We start from the raw sequence: 18,894 nt of genomic DNA, 5'->3' as shown, positions 1-18,894 counted from the left end.
TATAGGGTTCTCAAATGAACACAAATCAAAAAGTGAATAAACACGTCAAACTGAATAAGATGAAAAAAGACGTGACATTCACTGGTGTGCAACCTATAAATACATTTCCATGTATTAATACTAATGAGGTGCACCCAATAGTTGTGCATTTACAGACAGAATTTCTGAGATGAACATAAAATTGGTTAGCCATAAACTACTTTCATGCTTGGAAATAATTATAGTCACATTATTTACAAGAATTGTAAGTCACGGCAACTAGTATACCAGATGTAAGCTTCATTCCACAGGAGGCTCACATTGCTCAGGCTTTATGTATATTAAAAAAAAAAAAAAAAAAAAAAAAAAAAAAAAAAAAAAAAAAAAAAAACTCTCTGAACTGGAATGTATATGTCATAGTGAAGTCATGGGCATGTATCATCGCAGTGAACCTACCGTCTCCCCTAAACTACTGTTCAGTGTCAGAGCCATGTGTTTTAGATGATGTTCCGTAAAAGAACTGTCTTCTCTATACCAACAACTATGATTCTGAAAGTACCACTCTTATGAAACCCAACTCACACTTTTCCCACGAAGTCCTGAAAGCAATGGATCACGGCAGTCAGGCAGGTGAACTATTCCTTGACTTCCAAAAAGCATTCGACTCAGTACAACCAACACCTACGCTTATTATGGATATCAAGCAAATTCTGGAACTGGATTGAGGACTTCTTGCTATGAAGGACACAGCATGTTACTTGGATGAGAAGTTGTCAACACATGTAGAAGTAACTTCTGGTATACTCCAGAGTGTTTCTTGGTGACTTTGTTAATACTGTACATTAATGATCTTGCAAAAAATAGTAATGATAGCCTTAGAATTTTCAGAAGTGATACAGTTATTTATAATGAAGTACTGTGATGAAATCTGCAAAAATTTTCAGGCAAATATGGATAAGATTTCAAAGTGGTGCAAAGATTAGCAACTTGCTCTGTAAATGCAGAAATGTAAAACTGTGCACTTCATAAAACAAAAGACTTCGTATCCTGGGACTAAAATATCAGTATGTCACAACTGGAACCATTTAACTCATACAGATACTGGTTGTAACAATTTGTAAGGTTATGAAATGGAACAGTGACATGAGCTCCATCATAGGTGAAGCAAATGGAACACTTCAATACACTGGTATGGGAAAATACAATCAGCCTACGGAGGAGACTGCTTACAAAACACTCCTGCGACTCATCCTAGACTGTTGTTCAAGTGTGTGTGACCCATAGCAAATAGAACTAATAAGGGATATTTAACTTACACAAAAAACCAGCACGAATGGTCATAGGTTTGTTTGGCCCATGGAATAGCATCAGGAAAATGCTAGTAAAACTAAACTGACACACACTTTAAGAGCTCTATATTACCCTATGAAAGCCTACATACACTGTTTCAAGAACCAGCTTTCAGTAAGAAAGGTAGGAATACAAAACAACCCTCAATGTATCACCCGCGAAGGGACTGCAAGGAAACAATTGGATGACTTACAGCACAGCATGGCACTAAATCACGAATGGTAAAATGGGAAGTAACCCTCTGATAAATTTCATAGTGGTTGCAAAGTCACTTCATCTGTACCATTTTCATTTTTTTTTTGTGGAAGGGAGGAGCAGGAGGGGGTTATATCTTATTGACATTTACATCATATCGGAAATTTTGTGTCACTGGACAAGAACATGGAAAGGGCTTTAAATCATGGGCTTATTAATCCATCTATGATTCACCTTTTATGGAAGCAGTTGGTGTAAATGGAAATGTAGATGCTGTATTCCTAGATTCCCAAATTGCTTCAACACTGTGCTGTATTGTCCATCAACAATATATGTAGAGCAATTTTGCTTATGATGTTGTCAACAGGAAGGTAGTGTTGCTGGATGATCCAAAGAAGCTGGTGAATAATTTGGACAGTACTTTCACACTGTGTACTGAATAGGAGCAATGTGGATAGACACAAAATGGAATGAACATGTGGAATCATTTAGCAGGATACGTGAATGGAAGACAATTTTGTTGCGAGAACTCTGAGAAAATGCAGCCCATCGGTTCTGAAAATTGCAAAGACAACACCAGTGTGTTCTGTTCTATACTGCTACACCACCACTTGGAATCATTATATAATCTATACAGCAGACAAACAAAATATTCAGAGATGAACTGCATGCATTATAGCACGGCAGTGTGTTCCACACAAAGGTATAATGGGGATACTCATGGAACTCAATGCTCGTCTTCAAAAGATGGGTAATTTTGTTCTCTTTGAACCTGATCTGGTGCGTAAAGATCAAATAAGACTCGGCAATGATGCTATTGCCTGTTACATTGGGATCTCACTCCATATGCGAACAGAGTAGAACAAGGTTTTTGATATTAGTAAAAAGCACTTTTCATCGTACAGTGCACAGTGGCTTGTGCACTGCACGTGTTCATGTAGAAATAAGGTGAACCAATGAAAATGAGGCAAGAACTCTGGACACAATTTGATCTCAGACACTTCCTGTTAAAAATATTAATTTTTCAGTAACTGCAACCATCTTTTCTGTTTACTATTTTGGTATTTCCAAATATTATTTATAACACACACAACACAAAGAAAAGCAACCAAATTTAAAACACTGGTAAGTATTTACAAAATCATTGATTGTATAAAAGTCTGTGTGACATGAAGAATGTTACCAGCTAAAAATTTTCATGTGAACAAATTACTAACATCTGCAGTAACTTAAACAATGATTGCATATATTTTCTCACATATACAGTCCTTTCAGTATGCTTAGGAATAAATTAAAAGCATTTCACAAAACACAAGAGAATCTGGAAAGAAAGGTAGTATTCATTTTTAGCTCGGTAACACCAATTCATGCAGCAGTATTTCCAAATCACAAATTTATCACTGAAAGAATATAATGCTATATCATATTATATGTATACTTAATTAACTCTAAAAATAATGTTCACATGATTTAGGAAAAAAAAAAAATCAGCTTTTTAGCTACAACGTACGGTGGAAAATGTTCTGCACAAAGAATAGTAGTTTCTCAAAGAAATGTATAAGATTATTTCACCTGATAACATTTCTGATGATTTAAACTCTTTGGAGGGGGATTTCCTCAACAAATTTAGTGAAGATATTTAGCCTTGTGAGAATCTACCATAATTTTACTGTACTTGGCCAATAATGCAAATAACATAATAAAAGACAGATTCATACTTCATTTATGAATAGTGAAATTCTTACAGGTCATTCCATGAGGAACATATCTTAAGATAAATACACAACACTTAATTGCATGATTATATTTATAGTAAAAACTGACATAAGGAACACACAGGTCATGATTTACCTGAAATAAAATTGTTATAACATTCAAGAAATGACTGTAAAATAGGAGGTAGAGAAAGTGCAGTCATTAGTGCCATGTAAATCATCTGCAGTGTAGGTATGTGATATGTTTTACAATACTAGAATCAGGACCAATGATCAGGAAGGGCATGGGAGAAAGGGGGAGGGAGGACGAACACAGGAAGGAAAAAAAGAAAAATAGGAAGGAAGATGAACAGAGTTGCCACCACTGAGGACATTAGGAAACAAAACACTGGGGTAGGGCAAGTGGAAAAAGGAAAGTAATGAAGAATGCCCTCAAACGGAATCATACTAGAATGTGCCCAGGTGATTTAGGCTAAGAAGAGATAAACTAAATGTAGTAGGGTTGGATGGAGATTTGGAACTCACTAATTCTAAGTAACAGCTCCAGTTAAAAATACTCCTCCATGGGGAGAGAAAGAACAACTATGAAAACAAAAAACTTTTTGAAAAGGTGAGAAATATTTATTCAAAGCAATTAAAATTTCAGTTTATCAAACAATTTACAGCAGGATAAAAGAACACCTGCTAATCTAAGGCTTAAGTTCAGAACTAGCCTTGTCTTCTCTTTTAGTGTAATCTGAGAAAGGAGTGAATTGTGCATAATTAATTTATCTGACAGCAACATTACCATCATTCAGGAGCCTGGCATACAACAAAGTCTTATGACACTCATTTTTATAAGTTAGAGAATCTCCAAAATCCACAAAACATGAAGCACTATAACATTCATACTGAAGGGTTTCGTGGGGACGTTTTGAGAAAGTAATATGGATGCAAAGTGTTGTGGACATGCATATGTAGGTTATGAGTGACAGTTACAATGTGTGATGTCCATACAAAACTGGCATACACAGTGTCAGTATGGTGTGTAATGCACTTACATGACAACATGAATCCTCAGTGTAGACTGTACTGTACCAGCAAGGCTAGCATCAACACTTCCACTTCATGGATTAGTGTCTTTATCTGATCAGCAATGGTCTGTGCTAGTGAGGTTTAAATCATTTTGCCTACAGTCCCCACTCATGTTCAATCAGATTCAAGTCCAAGGAAAAAACTGTCACTCTAGCTGACTGACCTTATGTTTCAGGCACTCAGTCACAACGTCAGCTTTTCATCGCCTGGTATCATTATCCTTTGGATAGAACCCAGGTCCATACACACTATGAGAAAGGCCCACATATTACTGCAAAGTGCCATCCTCACAGCCTACAGTCATTAATGTAGCCCTTGTAAACACATACAGTGGCATACATGCAATTCTAACAGGCTGCCATTCCAGATTTGAATACTGCTGTTACTATATGGTCCCCTTTTGATACTACAAGCAGAGTTTTAAAGTCAACATATAGTGGTAATTACTCTTAAAGTTGAACCGTGACTTATCCATGAACACTTCACTATGCCACTGTTCCCGAGTCAACTAATGGTCAGCCAAGAACCATATTTTATTTGTTATTTGGTGTCTTTGTGAGAGAAGAATGCATTGAGCATGCAAAGCATCTTCCTGAATCCAAAATATGCAAATGAGAACCCAAGGTGAACCCTGCTTGGACAGGCAGTGTTGCCTCTCTTCAGGGATCTGTGACATTATGATGTAGGCAGTATTAAACTTTGAGTCCACCATGGACTGACTGTTACTGAGCTCAAAGCTGACACAGATCTGGCTGGATGTAATGTCATCCAAATGTGTTTGATACGTCATTGGTTCAAATGGCTCTGAGCACTATGGGATTCAACTTCTGAGGTCATCAGTCCCGATGTGCCATTCTGTTACTCTTCTACTAGTACTGTGTGCCAAAGCTTAAAACAAATAATCAGAACAACACCAGAGACCTTTACACACACATACTGTTGCAGGAACACTAAGTGGTGTCATATTAGTATGTACTGTACACTGCATGTTTCTGTGTTTTTCCACAACAGTTAAACAGTGTCACCAGGAGGTAATGTTTTCACATGGATCTCTCAAAATCCTTAACTTGTGACATGATTGTGCATACTGCTGCAATTATCACAATCATTAACCGTGTGGCAATTAATGTAGTATTTAGCTTCTCTGCACTTTACTTTCTTTGAAAATGAAGTACAAATGGTCTATCCCTTCTTTTCCCTTTAACACACTACAACCTTTCATATCGATAAGAAATTTACAAAAGTACAACAGAAATATCTTGATGGGTTCAAACATAAAAAGTTCTATGGTCCAGAAACAGAACTGTGGCTAAATACAATTCTGAAGTATACGTTAAGTGTGTATTACAAGAAAATGTGCTTAGTCTAATACCCATCCATTTCTTACTAAAAGCAGTGATTGCAATTTGCAATACATTCCCAAGTTCAAATGTTTCCCACTGAAGTGTGAATATGATTGGAAATTATGAATATTAATTCAAAAGTTAATAATAACATAGGTGAGAGGTAATAAATAGCTACTGTACTGAAGCACTGAAAATTTTAATGTAAGCATACAATTTAATAGAAGACTTACTTGGCCCATTTTCGACAAATGGGTATCCTGAATTCGAATAATAAGCTGAATACATTATTAGGACAATGCCTACTAAACCAAGGAGCAGTGAATGAGATTTTCTGACTCGAAAAGCCATGAGCTGTAAAAAAATTAAATCAAGCGTGTTACTTTCAGTCTATAGCAAAAGATATAAAACAAATGTTTATATGCAGTTTGAGCCATTTTAATTGGTAAAATTCTGAACTAAATTATGTACTTTTCACTAACAACTGGGCATCCCATGTGAAGCACAACTGTGAGAATTTGTTCAGTTACTGATGTCATTTACTTTTCACTGTTATGAAGCACACAAAAAACTGTTAGCAAAGCAGGTACTACAATGCAATGGAATGATCTATTCCTAAAGCCCAAACTCCTATTTCTAGGACATGCACATGACATATATACTGAGTCAGATACTGCAAAAAATAGTTTATTACTGCAGCAGCAACAGCAGCAGCAGCAGCAGCAGCAGCAGCAGTAGTAGTAGTAGTAAGTACACTAAACATTACCTAGAAACAACTGTTACAACAGATCAAGAAAGATTAGATACAGGGGAGGGGATTACGATTGGAGAGGGAAACATTTTCTGTACCCAGTCACTTTTCTGACAGTTCAATGAATTTTCTCTTTCCTTCACTCTACACAAGAATTCTTTTTACCATTTTTTTTTTCTAAATGGAGGTTATGTCTATATTTTCTTCTATGATCACTGACACAGTTGCCTGTGGAACAACTGCTACTGTTTCTCTGATTGTGCATAATGGATTGATAGTGCTCACACTGACCAGTTATGACTCTACAACTTTTAAACAGCTCTTATAATGAGCTCAGTTATTATTTCCATATTTTATTTGTATGGCTCTCTTCTGCAGCTGGAAAACTGTACAATATATGGACAATTAACAAATTATCTAGACATGATGTAATGAATGAGATCAATTATGGGCAAACCCACCATTCACTTTACAAGGAAACATGTTATTTCTGAGGGGAATGGAGTCGGGTGCTCAAAAACTTCTATGAACCAGACTATTCAAGGCACCTTGAAAGACTACAATGTATCTGAAGTTTGTGTCTAATCAAGCTTCAAAGCTGTATGATCAGAAGAATGCTGTGACAAAGCAAACTAGCTGTGATTCTCGTAAGAAAAATTCAAACACTTAGTGTGTCAAGAAGTGATTAAAAACTATGGTTCAAAATTGTTTGCATGAACAAATATAATTAGAAACTAGAATCATTATGAAGAATATTTTTCACTCTTTTGAGGCCTTAATAAATGACCTACTGAATAACACACTAGCCTTTCTTTCAAATAAAAGTTAAAACTTTTTGAATGTTTTGAGATTATCATTCAAATTAACTACTGGCCACAAATTTATACAACTGAGGAAATTTTGAAAAAGCCAGAACCCTGTGTCAAATGACAATGAGTTTTCAATGTGGTCATGGTTGATGTAACTATCAGCAGATTAAGTAAACTTTTTGCTGTGTCTAGCCAGTGCTGATAAAACCCAACTTTATCATTAGATGAACCTAAAAGTACATCACATGATAGGTGCTACTGTATCTGCTGTGTTTTCTTTAATTAACACAGTCTAGTTCAAACAGACTAGCAAAAACTGACAAAACTGTAAAGAGTATACTCTACAGCACTACACGATAGCCAAATGCTTTGATCTAGTCACACCTCCACATCAAACTACTGCCCCCCCCCCCCCCCCAAACACACACACACTTTTTTCACCAAATTTGACCTCTGTGGCTTCTTTCTACTGCTGAAGCATAGAAAACTGCTCACAGGCCAAAAATTTACTTCAAATACACAGATCATTTCCCTCAATAATTTTTTTATGCTGGAGAAGTAATATTAGGTCTGTACTGGTCAAACTGTACAGAGTCTAAAGAGTTTTATCATGGAAGACTACCTCAATAAAAATAGAATATTAATTTTTATTCAGTTGCACATCTGAAAGCATATAAACACAAACTAGATGGTTCAGTCATCATTTTCCAGAACACGTCAGCCACAAAGTAACAGTGTGGATACTGGTGTTCTTACCATTTCTTTTGGCAAGGAACTGAAATTGTCACTACTAGCTATTAACCAAAATGGCAACTGCCATAATACCCAAATACATCACTATTACTCAGTGAAAAGGACTGCCATTTGAAACAATACTAATTTTGGTTTGTTACTGTGCTGCTTCCAGCTTTAAATTATTAGATGCATGCTTCCTTGGACAAGATTCTCTGAACCCAGACACTAATCCTGAATCTTTATACCACTGAAAATGCACTCTTCAACCTTGGTTTTCTTTTATTACAAATAGGTACCAGATTATTTTAAATTTATGAACATGTCAATATGACCAAACTAGCAAAATACAGTCATTTCATGTGAATTAACAGCTATGAAATACATACCTTGAGGTTCGTAGCAATTTTGCAAGGATTTTAAATGCAGTGGACATAAGCTGCAGGATGGAACCAATATCAACCTGCCAGCTGATTCAATCTGTAATACAACAGAAGGAAAATAACATCAGTTGCTTCTCACATATTTATTAGGGTTCATAAAAAATAATGATATATCGACAACTGTTCCAGTTATTTTATAGGTGGACCATACAATTACCTGCAGCTATTAAGATTGGGTTAAAACAGTTCCTTTTGTGAGCTGATCTGAAGAATTAGCCAGTTACATTTATCACAAAGGAGACTGAGAAACTCAGCTTAAAATGAGGATACAAAGAAAGATTGTCCTTGGCCTTGTTGTCTGTACACTACAGTGCCTACATTAGACATGGTTTAGCTGTGGCTGTTCCTTCATGTTTCCACTTCACAATCACAGCAACAGTCAAATCAGGCAGCTCTATAAGGGTTAAAAAGTCACTGATGGATTCATTACTCAGGTGACACCGAATGACTAGTTTCATTTGAAGCCACCACTGACCCACCTGTTGTTCTATTACTGCTTTTCTACTGATAATACAATACTCACCACCTCCTTCCCCGATACAATACTCAACAACTCCTTTTATACTGGTGGGTCTTCCTCTCCTGACATCTAGTGGTCAATTCTGCCATTAAATAGAGTTTGCAATCAGACAGTGTATACCATTAAATGCCAAAAGAAATCTGTGATCTGAAAGGCAGAGTTTTCCAGATATGTTGATGAGAAGCAATAATAAACAAACAATTGCAAATGGTCTTTCCAGATTTATGCAGGCAGCAGTTTGGGAGGGAACTGACCAGCCTAAACGAGTGAATTTAAAACTCAAGTGAATAAAAACTGGTGTGTGTAACCGAATTCATCTACAGTAGTCAATACCAGAAAAGTTGTTCAAATGAAAAGACCTAACATCTTGTAGCAGTATATTCTCCATATTACCAAGTTAATACTGAATCATAAAAGGCCACTGTAAACTCTTAGAAGCAATGCTACTATGGTTGGTTGATTTGTGGGGAGGGGACCAAACAGTAAGGTCAATGGTCCCATTGGATTAAGGAAGAATGGGGAAGGGAGTCAGCTGTGGCTTTTCGAAGGAACCATCCCGGGATTTGCTTGAAGCGATTTAGGGAAATCATGGAAAACCTAAATCAGGATTGACGGACACTGATTTGAACCACCGTCCTCGCGAATGCAAGTCCAGTATGCTAACCACTGTGCCACCTCACTTGGTTATGATCCTATGCTAAACAATCCCTTTAACACATCTGCAAATGTGTAGGTACAAAGTTTCTAGGCAAAAATAGCATTAAAAGATGTATTTCATGAATACACATGAGCACACTTCCTTGTCTAAAATAGACCATAGTTTACGCATTAATTCTACATATACGCATAAGACATTAATGTAACTGCTAAAACAGCAATACATTGCACATATATGCAAACCAAACAGCAGCAGAAAGTGGTGAACAAAGGAAAATTGGTGTTTAATACACTATTAACAACATCATTACGAGTCTTAACGCAATCTGTCATGGGCCAGGAAACTGACTGTGGCTTTTCTAAATGAACTTTTCCAGTATTCATCAAATGAAATTTAGTGAAACCATGAAAACTTTAATTTTAGATAGCTGAACAGCGAGTTAAATCCTGCTGCTCGGCGATGTGAGTCCACCAGTGTCTTATCCACTGCATCACTTTGATCAGTGGAAGTGACAAATGCTGACTGCATACCAGTCTTGCTATAAAAGTACAATTTTAAAGTTCCTCCTTGCCTTTAATAGGCATATAGCAGAGTAAAAGGGAAGGATGAGATATTAACTGTCTTCCTGTCTCTTCAAATTAGGAATATCTTGCAGAGAGAGGCAAGCATGGGGTGAAAATTGATTGCTGAAACCTTATGCTTATGGTAACTTCCACTGTATGAAGTAAGGGGGCAACATATTAAGTACACAAGATACAGTACAGTTAACCAAAGCTAAGACAAAAGTTATGAGTATTAGAATAGAAAATATCAACTTTTTTAATATCAAAATTGGACATGGATGTAGTAACACCAGGATTACATGAGATGATTAAATAATCAAGGGTATCGAGCTTACACACAAGTAAAGAAAGCTTTATTCAATAAATGGCTCTTTTGGTGTCAAATATTGAAATATAATTGACGGAGGTCGTGTAAGAATATTGAAGTGAAGTACAAATTGCAAAAAAATCCAGAAAAGAAGAAACCTGGAGCATTTGGGTTGTTGTCGTTCAGAAGACAATAAATTTTAAACGGACCTGCAAAGTACAACAAGAAAAAGTACTACAAAAATAAACGGAAGAAAGAAACTTATTAAATTCTCTTACAACAAAAAGGGCCAGATTTATGGGCTGTCATATAAGGCATTCGGGTAGGGTCACGCGAAGTGTCTGATTCCACCAGTCTGTTTTGACCTATGACATAATGCTGTCCTGGTGTGTGACGTCACTGTGGCACAGTATTTTTGAGTTGGTTCTTGTTTGTAGGCATCTTACTGTAGTATTTGGTGGCACACTCTTGTAGTGGATGTTGAGCTTTGAAGTTGTTTATGTTACGTGTGTTACTCGGTCATCTGACTGCGCGATCATTGTGTGAGTTGTCAGAAGAGAGTGATTTCTCACAAGTGAGTTACTTTGATTTATTGGTTCCATGGTTTACGTGTTTGGGTTTTTTGTTAGGTAAGATTAGTGGCATGGGTGTCTTATGGACCGAAATGTAACGAGTATTTTTGTTTTTTTTATTTGCAACGGATATGGCTGATAGATTCAACAGCTATTCTCTCTGTGTTACTTTGGGCAAAGGTGTAACACTGACTACTGGGTTCTTACAATGGTTTGGCCTCACTGCTGATTATGTGAGGTGTCATGTTTTAGATGAGATAATGAAGTTGACCTAAGTCCCAGCCCCTCGTACCAAAAACCTGTACATGTGGTGGCGTCACCGTTACAATATTTGAAGATCTATCTGGCAGGGTACCTGGTTTGAGAGATCTAGGTTGGCCATGAGGGAGACATTTTAGTGAGGTATTATTTTCATTACCAGTCTTCATTACATTTTGTGCACATGATACAAGAGTGAGTGTGAGAAGTGTGTTACTACATGGGGAAGTTTGGGCGTCCTGACATGGCAGTGGAGGCTGATGAGTTTCAATTTGGGAATGGGAAGTATAGGAGGGGTGGTTCGGAGGTTGGTTTGTGGGTGTAGGGGAGCGGGTGTTGTTTTAAAGGGGGAGGGGACATACTCAGATGTTGCGTAGTCAATTTAAGAGGGAACTTGTGGGGTTGATTGAGGAGTATGTTGAGGACAGCAGCACTGTTTGCATGATGTATTTTTTCTTACAGGTGTTTGAGGAAATAGGGGTATGAGCATTTGGCAGTAAATCATAGGATTGATTTTAAGGATTATGACCCTGCAGCTTGCACAAATACAATACACACATTTTGCAGGTGGGATGGGATGACCAAATCTGATCGAGAGGGGGGAAAAGGTGCTATCACTCTTCCAATTTGTAATCTCATTTAGATCGGTATTGCTGGTGGAATGGCGTCCCATAGAGTTATTGTGATTTTTAAAATTTTTTTATACGAGTGGGGAGAGTGTACAGGGTGAGCTGATGGGGTTGGGTTGGGTTGGGGAAGGTGGTTGGAATTGTGTGTGAGGAAACTGGGCTACACTACAGAGTACTGTATCACCCCACCTTACATTCCAAAATATAATAAAGACACAAACAAAATACCATCAGTGTTCTGTCACCTTCCAGTCTGCACATGTATGCCATCACATGCCATAACATCATCACATTATGAGATGAATCCGACATCCAGTATAGACAGACTCAGGTGACTTGATTGCCCCATAAGAGCACACTTCACAAACTAAACATACAGCCTAACTTAGCTGCCACCACAGTCTCACAAGGTTCTGGTTCAAGTATCAGTCCAGCACTATGCTGTAAATAAAAGTAATACTACCTCACTAAACTACGAGACCTTCCCTTGTTAGCTGTCCAGATGTACAAGAAAAACTTTTTGTTTTGTTTTTTAATTCTCCATTCTGAATATACACTCATCACTACAATAACAACCTATTACAATAAACGAATTATGAGAAAAACCAAAGCAAAGCCTGTAATTTGCACTTGCACCCACATAATGTGTTGCACAGGCTGCCTGTTAAGAACTTTTTACAGCTGAGTTTACATTTCACTAGGCCAAAATTAATCAATACTGGAGGGTACCAATTATTCTTTTTTCACAGTCATATTAATTTTATTATGTTTTTTGGTAACAATTTCGTCTGTGCACTAAAATTTACATCACACTGAAACAACATTAAAGTTTGTACCTCAGTTAGGCAATGGGAACAGGGACTGGTGTGGCATTTGAAAGAGACTGTTACCTACAGAAACTGAGAGAAAAAAATCAGAATGACCCTATAGGAAACTGAACCTCGACCCTCCCAATAATCATAAGTATTTTACACATTATGCCCACTTACTCCGACAGCAGCTGTCATGAGCAAACCCAACACACACTGAAGGTAGTGCTGTACATTTAATTCACTATATGACCACCACAACCACTTCAAATTGTTAGGCACATACCAATTAAGGTTTTCCGTCAGTAAATGAAGACACTTAAGATGGTGTGCTCAAAGGTAAAGATCTGGCTTACTATCACATTTCCATGCATAGTTTTAACATGTAAGAAAGTTCATTCAAATTCTCCCATTTTACACGTCATTTTTCGGCCTGCCTTGGGAATCTGCTACTCTGCAGTTCAAATAGGCCTATACTGAATGAAAATACATTACAATTTTCCATAAAATGCCTTCACTTGGCAATGACACACTGCTAACTTCAGAGACGAACTATGACGTTCATTAAATCCTTAAGAAGTGCATAAATGATATGCCAATGTGAATTTGGAACTTATGGAAACAAGTCACTGGGTTATCGCTTAATGATCAAGTAAACATTGTGTTAACAAGAGTAACGATACCCACTGAAATAAAAACTAATCAAAAAGATTGGATTCAAATGTTGATTCTCCTACGACAAATTCAATAACCCATCACTGATGAACGGGGTTCAGCAAAAGGGAAAGTTTTATATGGATTATCTCAAATTATCAGGATTTACAAACAAATGTTTCTTTATATTCCATTTGTACCCATACATAAGTAGCTTTCCATTTACTTTACAAGCAAACAGGTACGACTATCCAACGGTAAAAAGGTGCTCAAAAGCAAAACATCTGGTTATTTGATAAAATTTTGGGGAAGCCTAACGATTTCAGCCAGCAACTACAATTCACATCAATTGGAACTAGATCAGTTATCTGCCATTTCCATTATCGTTGCAAAATTTATCTATCTATATTCTCTTCAGTAAAGATCATTCCAATCTTCAATATGAACATTCTAACATAGAAAAAATATTTTCATCTCAAACTGGTTAGACATGATATGCAATTCCTAAATATTAGACGATTTTAAAGGGTTCTGGTCAAACGGACTAGGACTAAAATTTTTGCATGAGTGAACTGAGAGCTGAATATTGCAACTAGAAATGACGACGGCAAACTTTTCACAAAAGGAACGTTGGTATTCTGATCATTCTAATGCCTACTCAAAAACTGGATTATCTTAAATGTGCCATACGTCAGTGGCACGATTATTTTAAAGAAATCATGTGGAGCAAGTCAGTTTACCAGAAATGTATACATTGTTAGCGTTAACATTAACTGACACTTTTTTCCCTCCTACTCTTGCAGCTGTTGTTAAAGACAAGAAACATTTTTTTTTTATTAACGTAGGTAACCTTAGTGTTAAGCGAGCATACGACACGAAATGTGAATATTGCTTTGCTGACTGCGTTACCTGTTTAAGAGTCCTTACTTTCCATTACACAGAATTTTGTGATAAATACATTTTAAAATATTAACGAGACGCTCTTTTTATGGGGAGGTTTTGTGTAATGTTATATGCATTTGAGACGCCACGAATTAGAAGTGTCGGGATAACCATTGAACACAGCGATTTTTGCTCGGAAACAATGTCGACGTCGGCTCCATCCTCAAAGCGGAAGTCACTAGGTATAAACAAACAACTAATTTACAACATTAGGTACACAAGAAAAGCAAACACCCATTCGTCTGCTACTGATCTCCGTTTTTTGTAACGACGGAAGTACGCCCTACATAAATGATTTGACATATTGCCGGCAGTATATACACGCCACATGAACGTACAGTAAATACTGATAAACATACTCCCACACGTTGAAAAATATATAAGAGAATTGTATACTCACACTTGAAGCAGTCATATACGCTGCTATCCACGGGAGCGCTCCGACGAATGAACAAATTTTGCTTTAACTTCCAGATTTTGAAGTCAGGGAGTTTTCCTATCAGCACCCATAATCTGCGATTAGGAGTGGAAATTTAATTTCACTACCTTCACATCTACACCAACGTATCACCATTTCTCTGAAGATTAGTCAGACTCCCCTGTAGCCTGGCGTGCATAAATGTCACAACAAAACTTCACGACCAAAGATACTGGTATCGCGAGATGGAAACAATCACTGTAGCTCTCTCGGAATGCCGACGAACTCCCTGACCGCCAGAGATAAAAAGTTTCGAAATCGCACACCTGCATAATCTGAGAACGAAACATGGTATGATTAAGCGAGTGGTAGTAGATACCGTTCAGATACTGTAATGACCGGCATCCATGTATTACACAGACACTGCAACTATCACTATGTCACTACCTTATGTTATATAGCTGATACACGGCGCAGGAGTTTCGGCAACAGGAGTCAGAAGAGATAATTGTATAGAACGCATCACAGTTAAATAGGAAATCGCTTATACCTTCCCTGAATTGGAAAACTTTTTCAAGTATATTTCATTTGAGATAGATGTTGGGTGTTTGAATATCGAGAGATCTCATGGAACAAGCAGCAAGGAAGAAAAATTTATTTAATGTACACTCAGCGCACACTTCGGAATCAGCCATTTACTGGATTGGTGAGACTGTCCCTAAGGTAACTAAGAACACAGTTGCAACCACAAACTAATTTCAGTTATTATGGAGAAGTACAAGAATTCACATCAGAGGTCCCCAATTTTCGCTGTTCAGAGATCGCTAAATTTCCATGTAACCGTTCGGTAATAGTCTTGTTACTTAATAACTGTACATGCAAGATGTTATATAATTTAAGATTTTACTGTACAGCATAAAATTTATTTTTTATTTTTTGGCTCAGATTTCCAAATTATTTGTAAACAAACACGAGCCATAGAAAAGCTAAGTCGGGGGTGTAATGCAGCTGTTGTAAGAGATTGCTTCACTGAGGAAAATTTAGAGTCGTTGGAAAGGTGCAGAGTCTGTTCGCACATCACAGGATAATAGCTGAATGGTTGGAAGGGGTTAGGGCCGGCCAATAAAATGCAGCTATATGTTGTTTGGAAGAAAATAGGAAAATTAAGAGGGGAGAAAGATAATGAGATGTCGGAAGTGATGGCAGAAAACACTGGCCACAGAGAGAGAGCAGTATTGATAGATTACAACTGTGTCCCAGACCAAGAACCCAAAATCGAACCTTGTGTTTCGCAGGCAATGCTCTCATTGACTGAGCTATCAAGTCATGATTCGTGTGGTTCTGCACACAGCTTTAATCTACTAAGATGTTTCAAAACAGCACACATTCAGCTGCAGAGCGTAATATTCAGTATGGAGTATCTGGAAGTTTTATCATGGGTGTGGAAAATAACTTTTCTCTACTGCCACAAGTAGGCAAGGGTCTCCAATAGATACAGGTATAGCCTAGGTGCAGAGGCTTTCATAAGGAAATTAGTGATTTCAGCGAAAGTAGAATAGAGGACAAAAGTCCTAATGTCAGATAGCAGCCATTGAAGTGATATTGGCTTGGTACTGCGAAAACAGTTAAGAAACAAGTTATATTAATCACATCTATCAGTTACAGGGTCGAATTTGGGTTTAGTTTCAGTTGGTGCAAATGGCAGGTGGAGTTTTATAAACATGACTTACATTTCCACAGGAAAAGGAAAATTGGCTGGGTTCATAGGAGAATCTTTTCTTTACGATACTGCCACCAATGGGAGTATCCTTGAAGTCTCTGATATCAGGACAGCATCCTTATTTTAGGAGAAACTCATATTTCAGCCTACTGAAAGGTAAAGAAGTAAATATGACTGGAAATTTTGAGCCTGAAACATGTGAAGATGAAATGGAGATCAAAGTAACCTTATTGCTCCAAAATATTAGATGGTTCACAAAGAAAAATAATGAACTTCAAAATTGTTAAAATAAAAAACTGTAGCATACAACTCACAGAAGTGTAATATGTGCTTCTGAATCTGGTTTCATAACTGCAGCAGCACTGCTGAATAGCTAATACTCACTGTAGGTCAGGTACCGAAAAAGAAGAAATGGTTACTTAAATTAGGAAAGGCGAAACATACATAAACCTTTATAGTTTTAGATTTTGGAGTGATCAGTCGTTTGGAGTTAATGCAGCAGAAGTATAAATTCATGGAAATTGGACATAACACTCAGAACATGTAGCACTCTATCTCATAACTTCGTTAGTCATGAGACAATTTGATGTGCTGTTAAACACTTCAGATCACAATGACCAATTCCTGCATTTAATATCATGGTGTATAACATAAATAAAAATAACTGGAAATCTACAAGATTAATAGATGAAAAATGAACTGAGAAAGGCAAAAACGTATTTGTGAAGTACAAACTGGAAAGATGCACGTTCCATACTCAGTATAACGAAGGATATAATGTATTTTGCAACAGCCATAGATTACTCTGAAAACAGTTGTCCTGATAGATTAACCTGTGAAAATAGGTTAAATTCTCCCAAACTTGGGGCTACAAACTGAACCGGAATATAATGTAAAACTAAGGGAATAGTTTACTTAGCATCAATAGGAACAGATGATGACAGGGTAAAATCGATCCAACAGTCTACAGAACTGGACTGTAAAATTCTACACAAAGTTGCCAAAGTATAAAAATGGTAGTATTTTGAAGAAAAAAATAAGCATCTCAAAGAATAAGTCCATATGTTGCTTACTCACATGCTACATTTGTGTGAATTTACTTGGTTGGACAATGCAGTTAGACAGTTTCAGACATCATTTATACTACGTTTTCCCACCAAAAGATAAAGTTAGAACAGTTACTGTTGTTGAAGGAGAGAACACTGCCCCCAAAAATGCCAATCCAGTTTGTAGATAGAATTGTGAACTTATGAACGATAACCCTGACAGAACCAGAAGAAAAGTTAATATCAAAAGGCCACAAACACACCAGAAATATGATATCAAACCCTAAGTGTTAAACCATCTAAAAGTAGCCCTGAAATAAGCCCTACAGAAAGATATAGCTACGAAAGTACACTGTGCAGAAGAAATCAAGCAGACACAGCACCAACAACAATTTCAGCATAGAAAAGAAAACGAGTTCTTATTCATGAAGGAACTTAAAACTAGGACTGGGAGCAGTAACATGATTGTGATTAAAGTAGGTAAAGCAGGAACTGTAGTGTTGTTGCATAAAACAGATTATGTAAGCAAAGTGGAAGAATTTTTGCAGTTATTGTAACTTCAGAAAATACAGAAAGATCGAACAGCTAAATACAATGATCAGGCTAAGTGGGTGGTAAACAAGTGCACCACCATTCTTTATGAATAAGTTTGTAAGAGTATTCTTCAGATTAATCCTAGGACTCTAAAGCTGCATGGTTTACTGGATCTCCATAAACCAGAAGTTTCAATCTAACCAGTAGTGTCTTCAATACAAGCTCCAATATACAATACTGCAAGGAATATCAACACCATCTGGAGGAAAAACGTGATCTTCACAGAAAAAATAGCATTTAGAACAGTTTAAATTTAGTTAACAAGTTAAGACATGTTAAGACGTCAAAAAAAGCAAAATGAGTCTCGTCTGATGTATGTAGCTTGTTTTGAAGCATCCCCATGAAATATTTTATATATATTGTGTCAGAATCTCTGTATTTACACAACAGTAATCCAGAAGGACAGCTGAGCATAATTAATACAATAGACTATTCTTAAAAATCAAAATTGTTTCTGCTTTGAAAGGTGTTATTGTAAGGAAGCAGATAGTCTGGCAGTGGGCTCACCCTTATCCCCATTGCTAGAGAAATGTTCATGGAGAAGTGGCAGATTTATTTTCTAAGGAGTGAACCATTCACAAACCATGTTGTCCATTGGTACAGATATGTCATTGATATTCAGCGTATGTGGAATGGTTCCTCTGGACAACTGCAGAAGTTTGTGGAAAATATGAATCAATAGCATACTAGCATAAAGATTAGTATGGAGTTAGGGTGTTCCAGCATTAATTTTCTGGACATCAGCTTACGGATAGAAATTAGTAACCATAAATTTAAAATTTGCCAAAAAGAATCCTTTATGAACATATTCAT

The 18,894-nt window shown here is 36.9% G+C and overlaps 1 protein-coding gene across 5 annotated transcripts in view; it reads right to left on the bottom strand.

Moving 5' to 3' along the window:
* LOC126248553 (beta-1,3-galactosyltransferase 5-like) overlaps positions 1 to 18,894 on the bottom strand; it is a 334,826-nt gene that overhangs the window by 29,364 nt on the left and 286,568 nt on the right. For 4 of the 5 annotated variants that reach the window (XM_049949631.1, XM_049949633.1, XM_049949632.1 and 1 more), the window contains 2 exons: positions 8,338 to 8,428; positions 5,890 to 6,010 (listed from right to left, as the gene is read on the bottom strand). In XM_049949631.1, the coding sequence (XP_049805588.1) occupies positions 5,890 to 6,007 (118 nt within the window). In that variant the 5' untranslated portion in view covers positions 6,008 to 6,010; positions 8,338 to 8,428. Of the gene's footprint in view, positions 1 to 5,889; positions 6,011 to 8,337; positions 8,429 to 14,703; positions 14,930 to 18,894 lie in introns of those variants that run through there. The other variant, XM_049949634.1, reaches the window with a different exon arrangement.

This window comes from Schistocerca nitens, chromosome 3 (assembly GCF_023898315.1).
Source record: "Schistocerca nitens isolate TAMUIC-IGC-003100 chromosome 3, iqSchNite1.1, whole genome shotgun sequence".
NCBI lineage: Eukaryota > Metazoa > Arthropoda > Insecta > Orthoptera > Acrididae > Schistocerca > Schistocerca nitens.
Note: the sequence above shows the minus strand (reverse complement) of the source record. Positions and strands in the feature narration are given on the sequence as shown.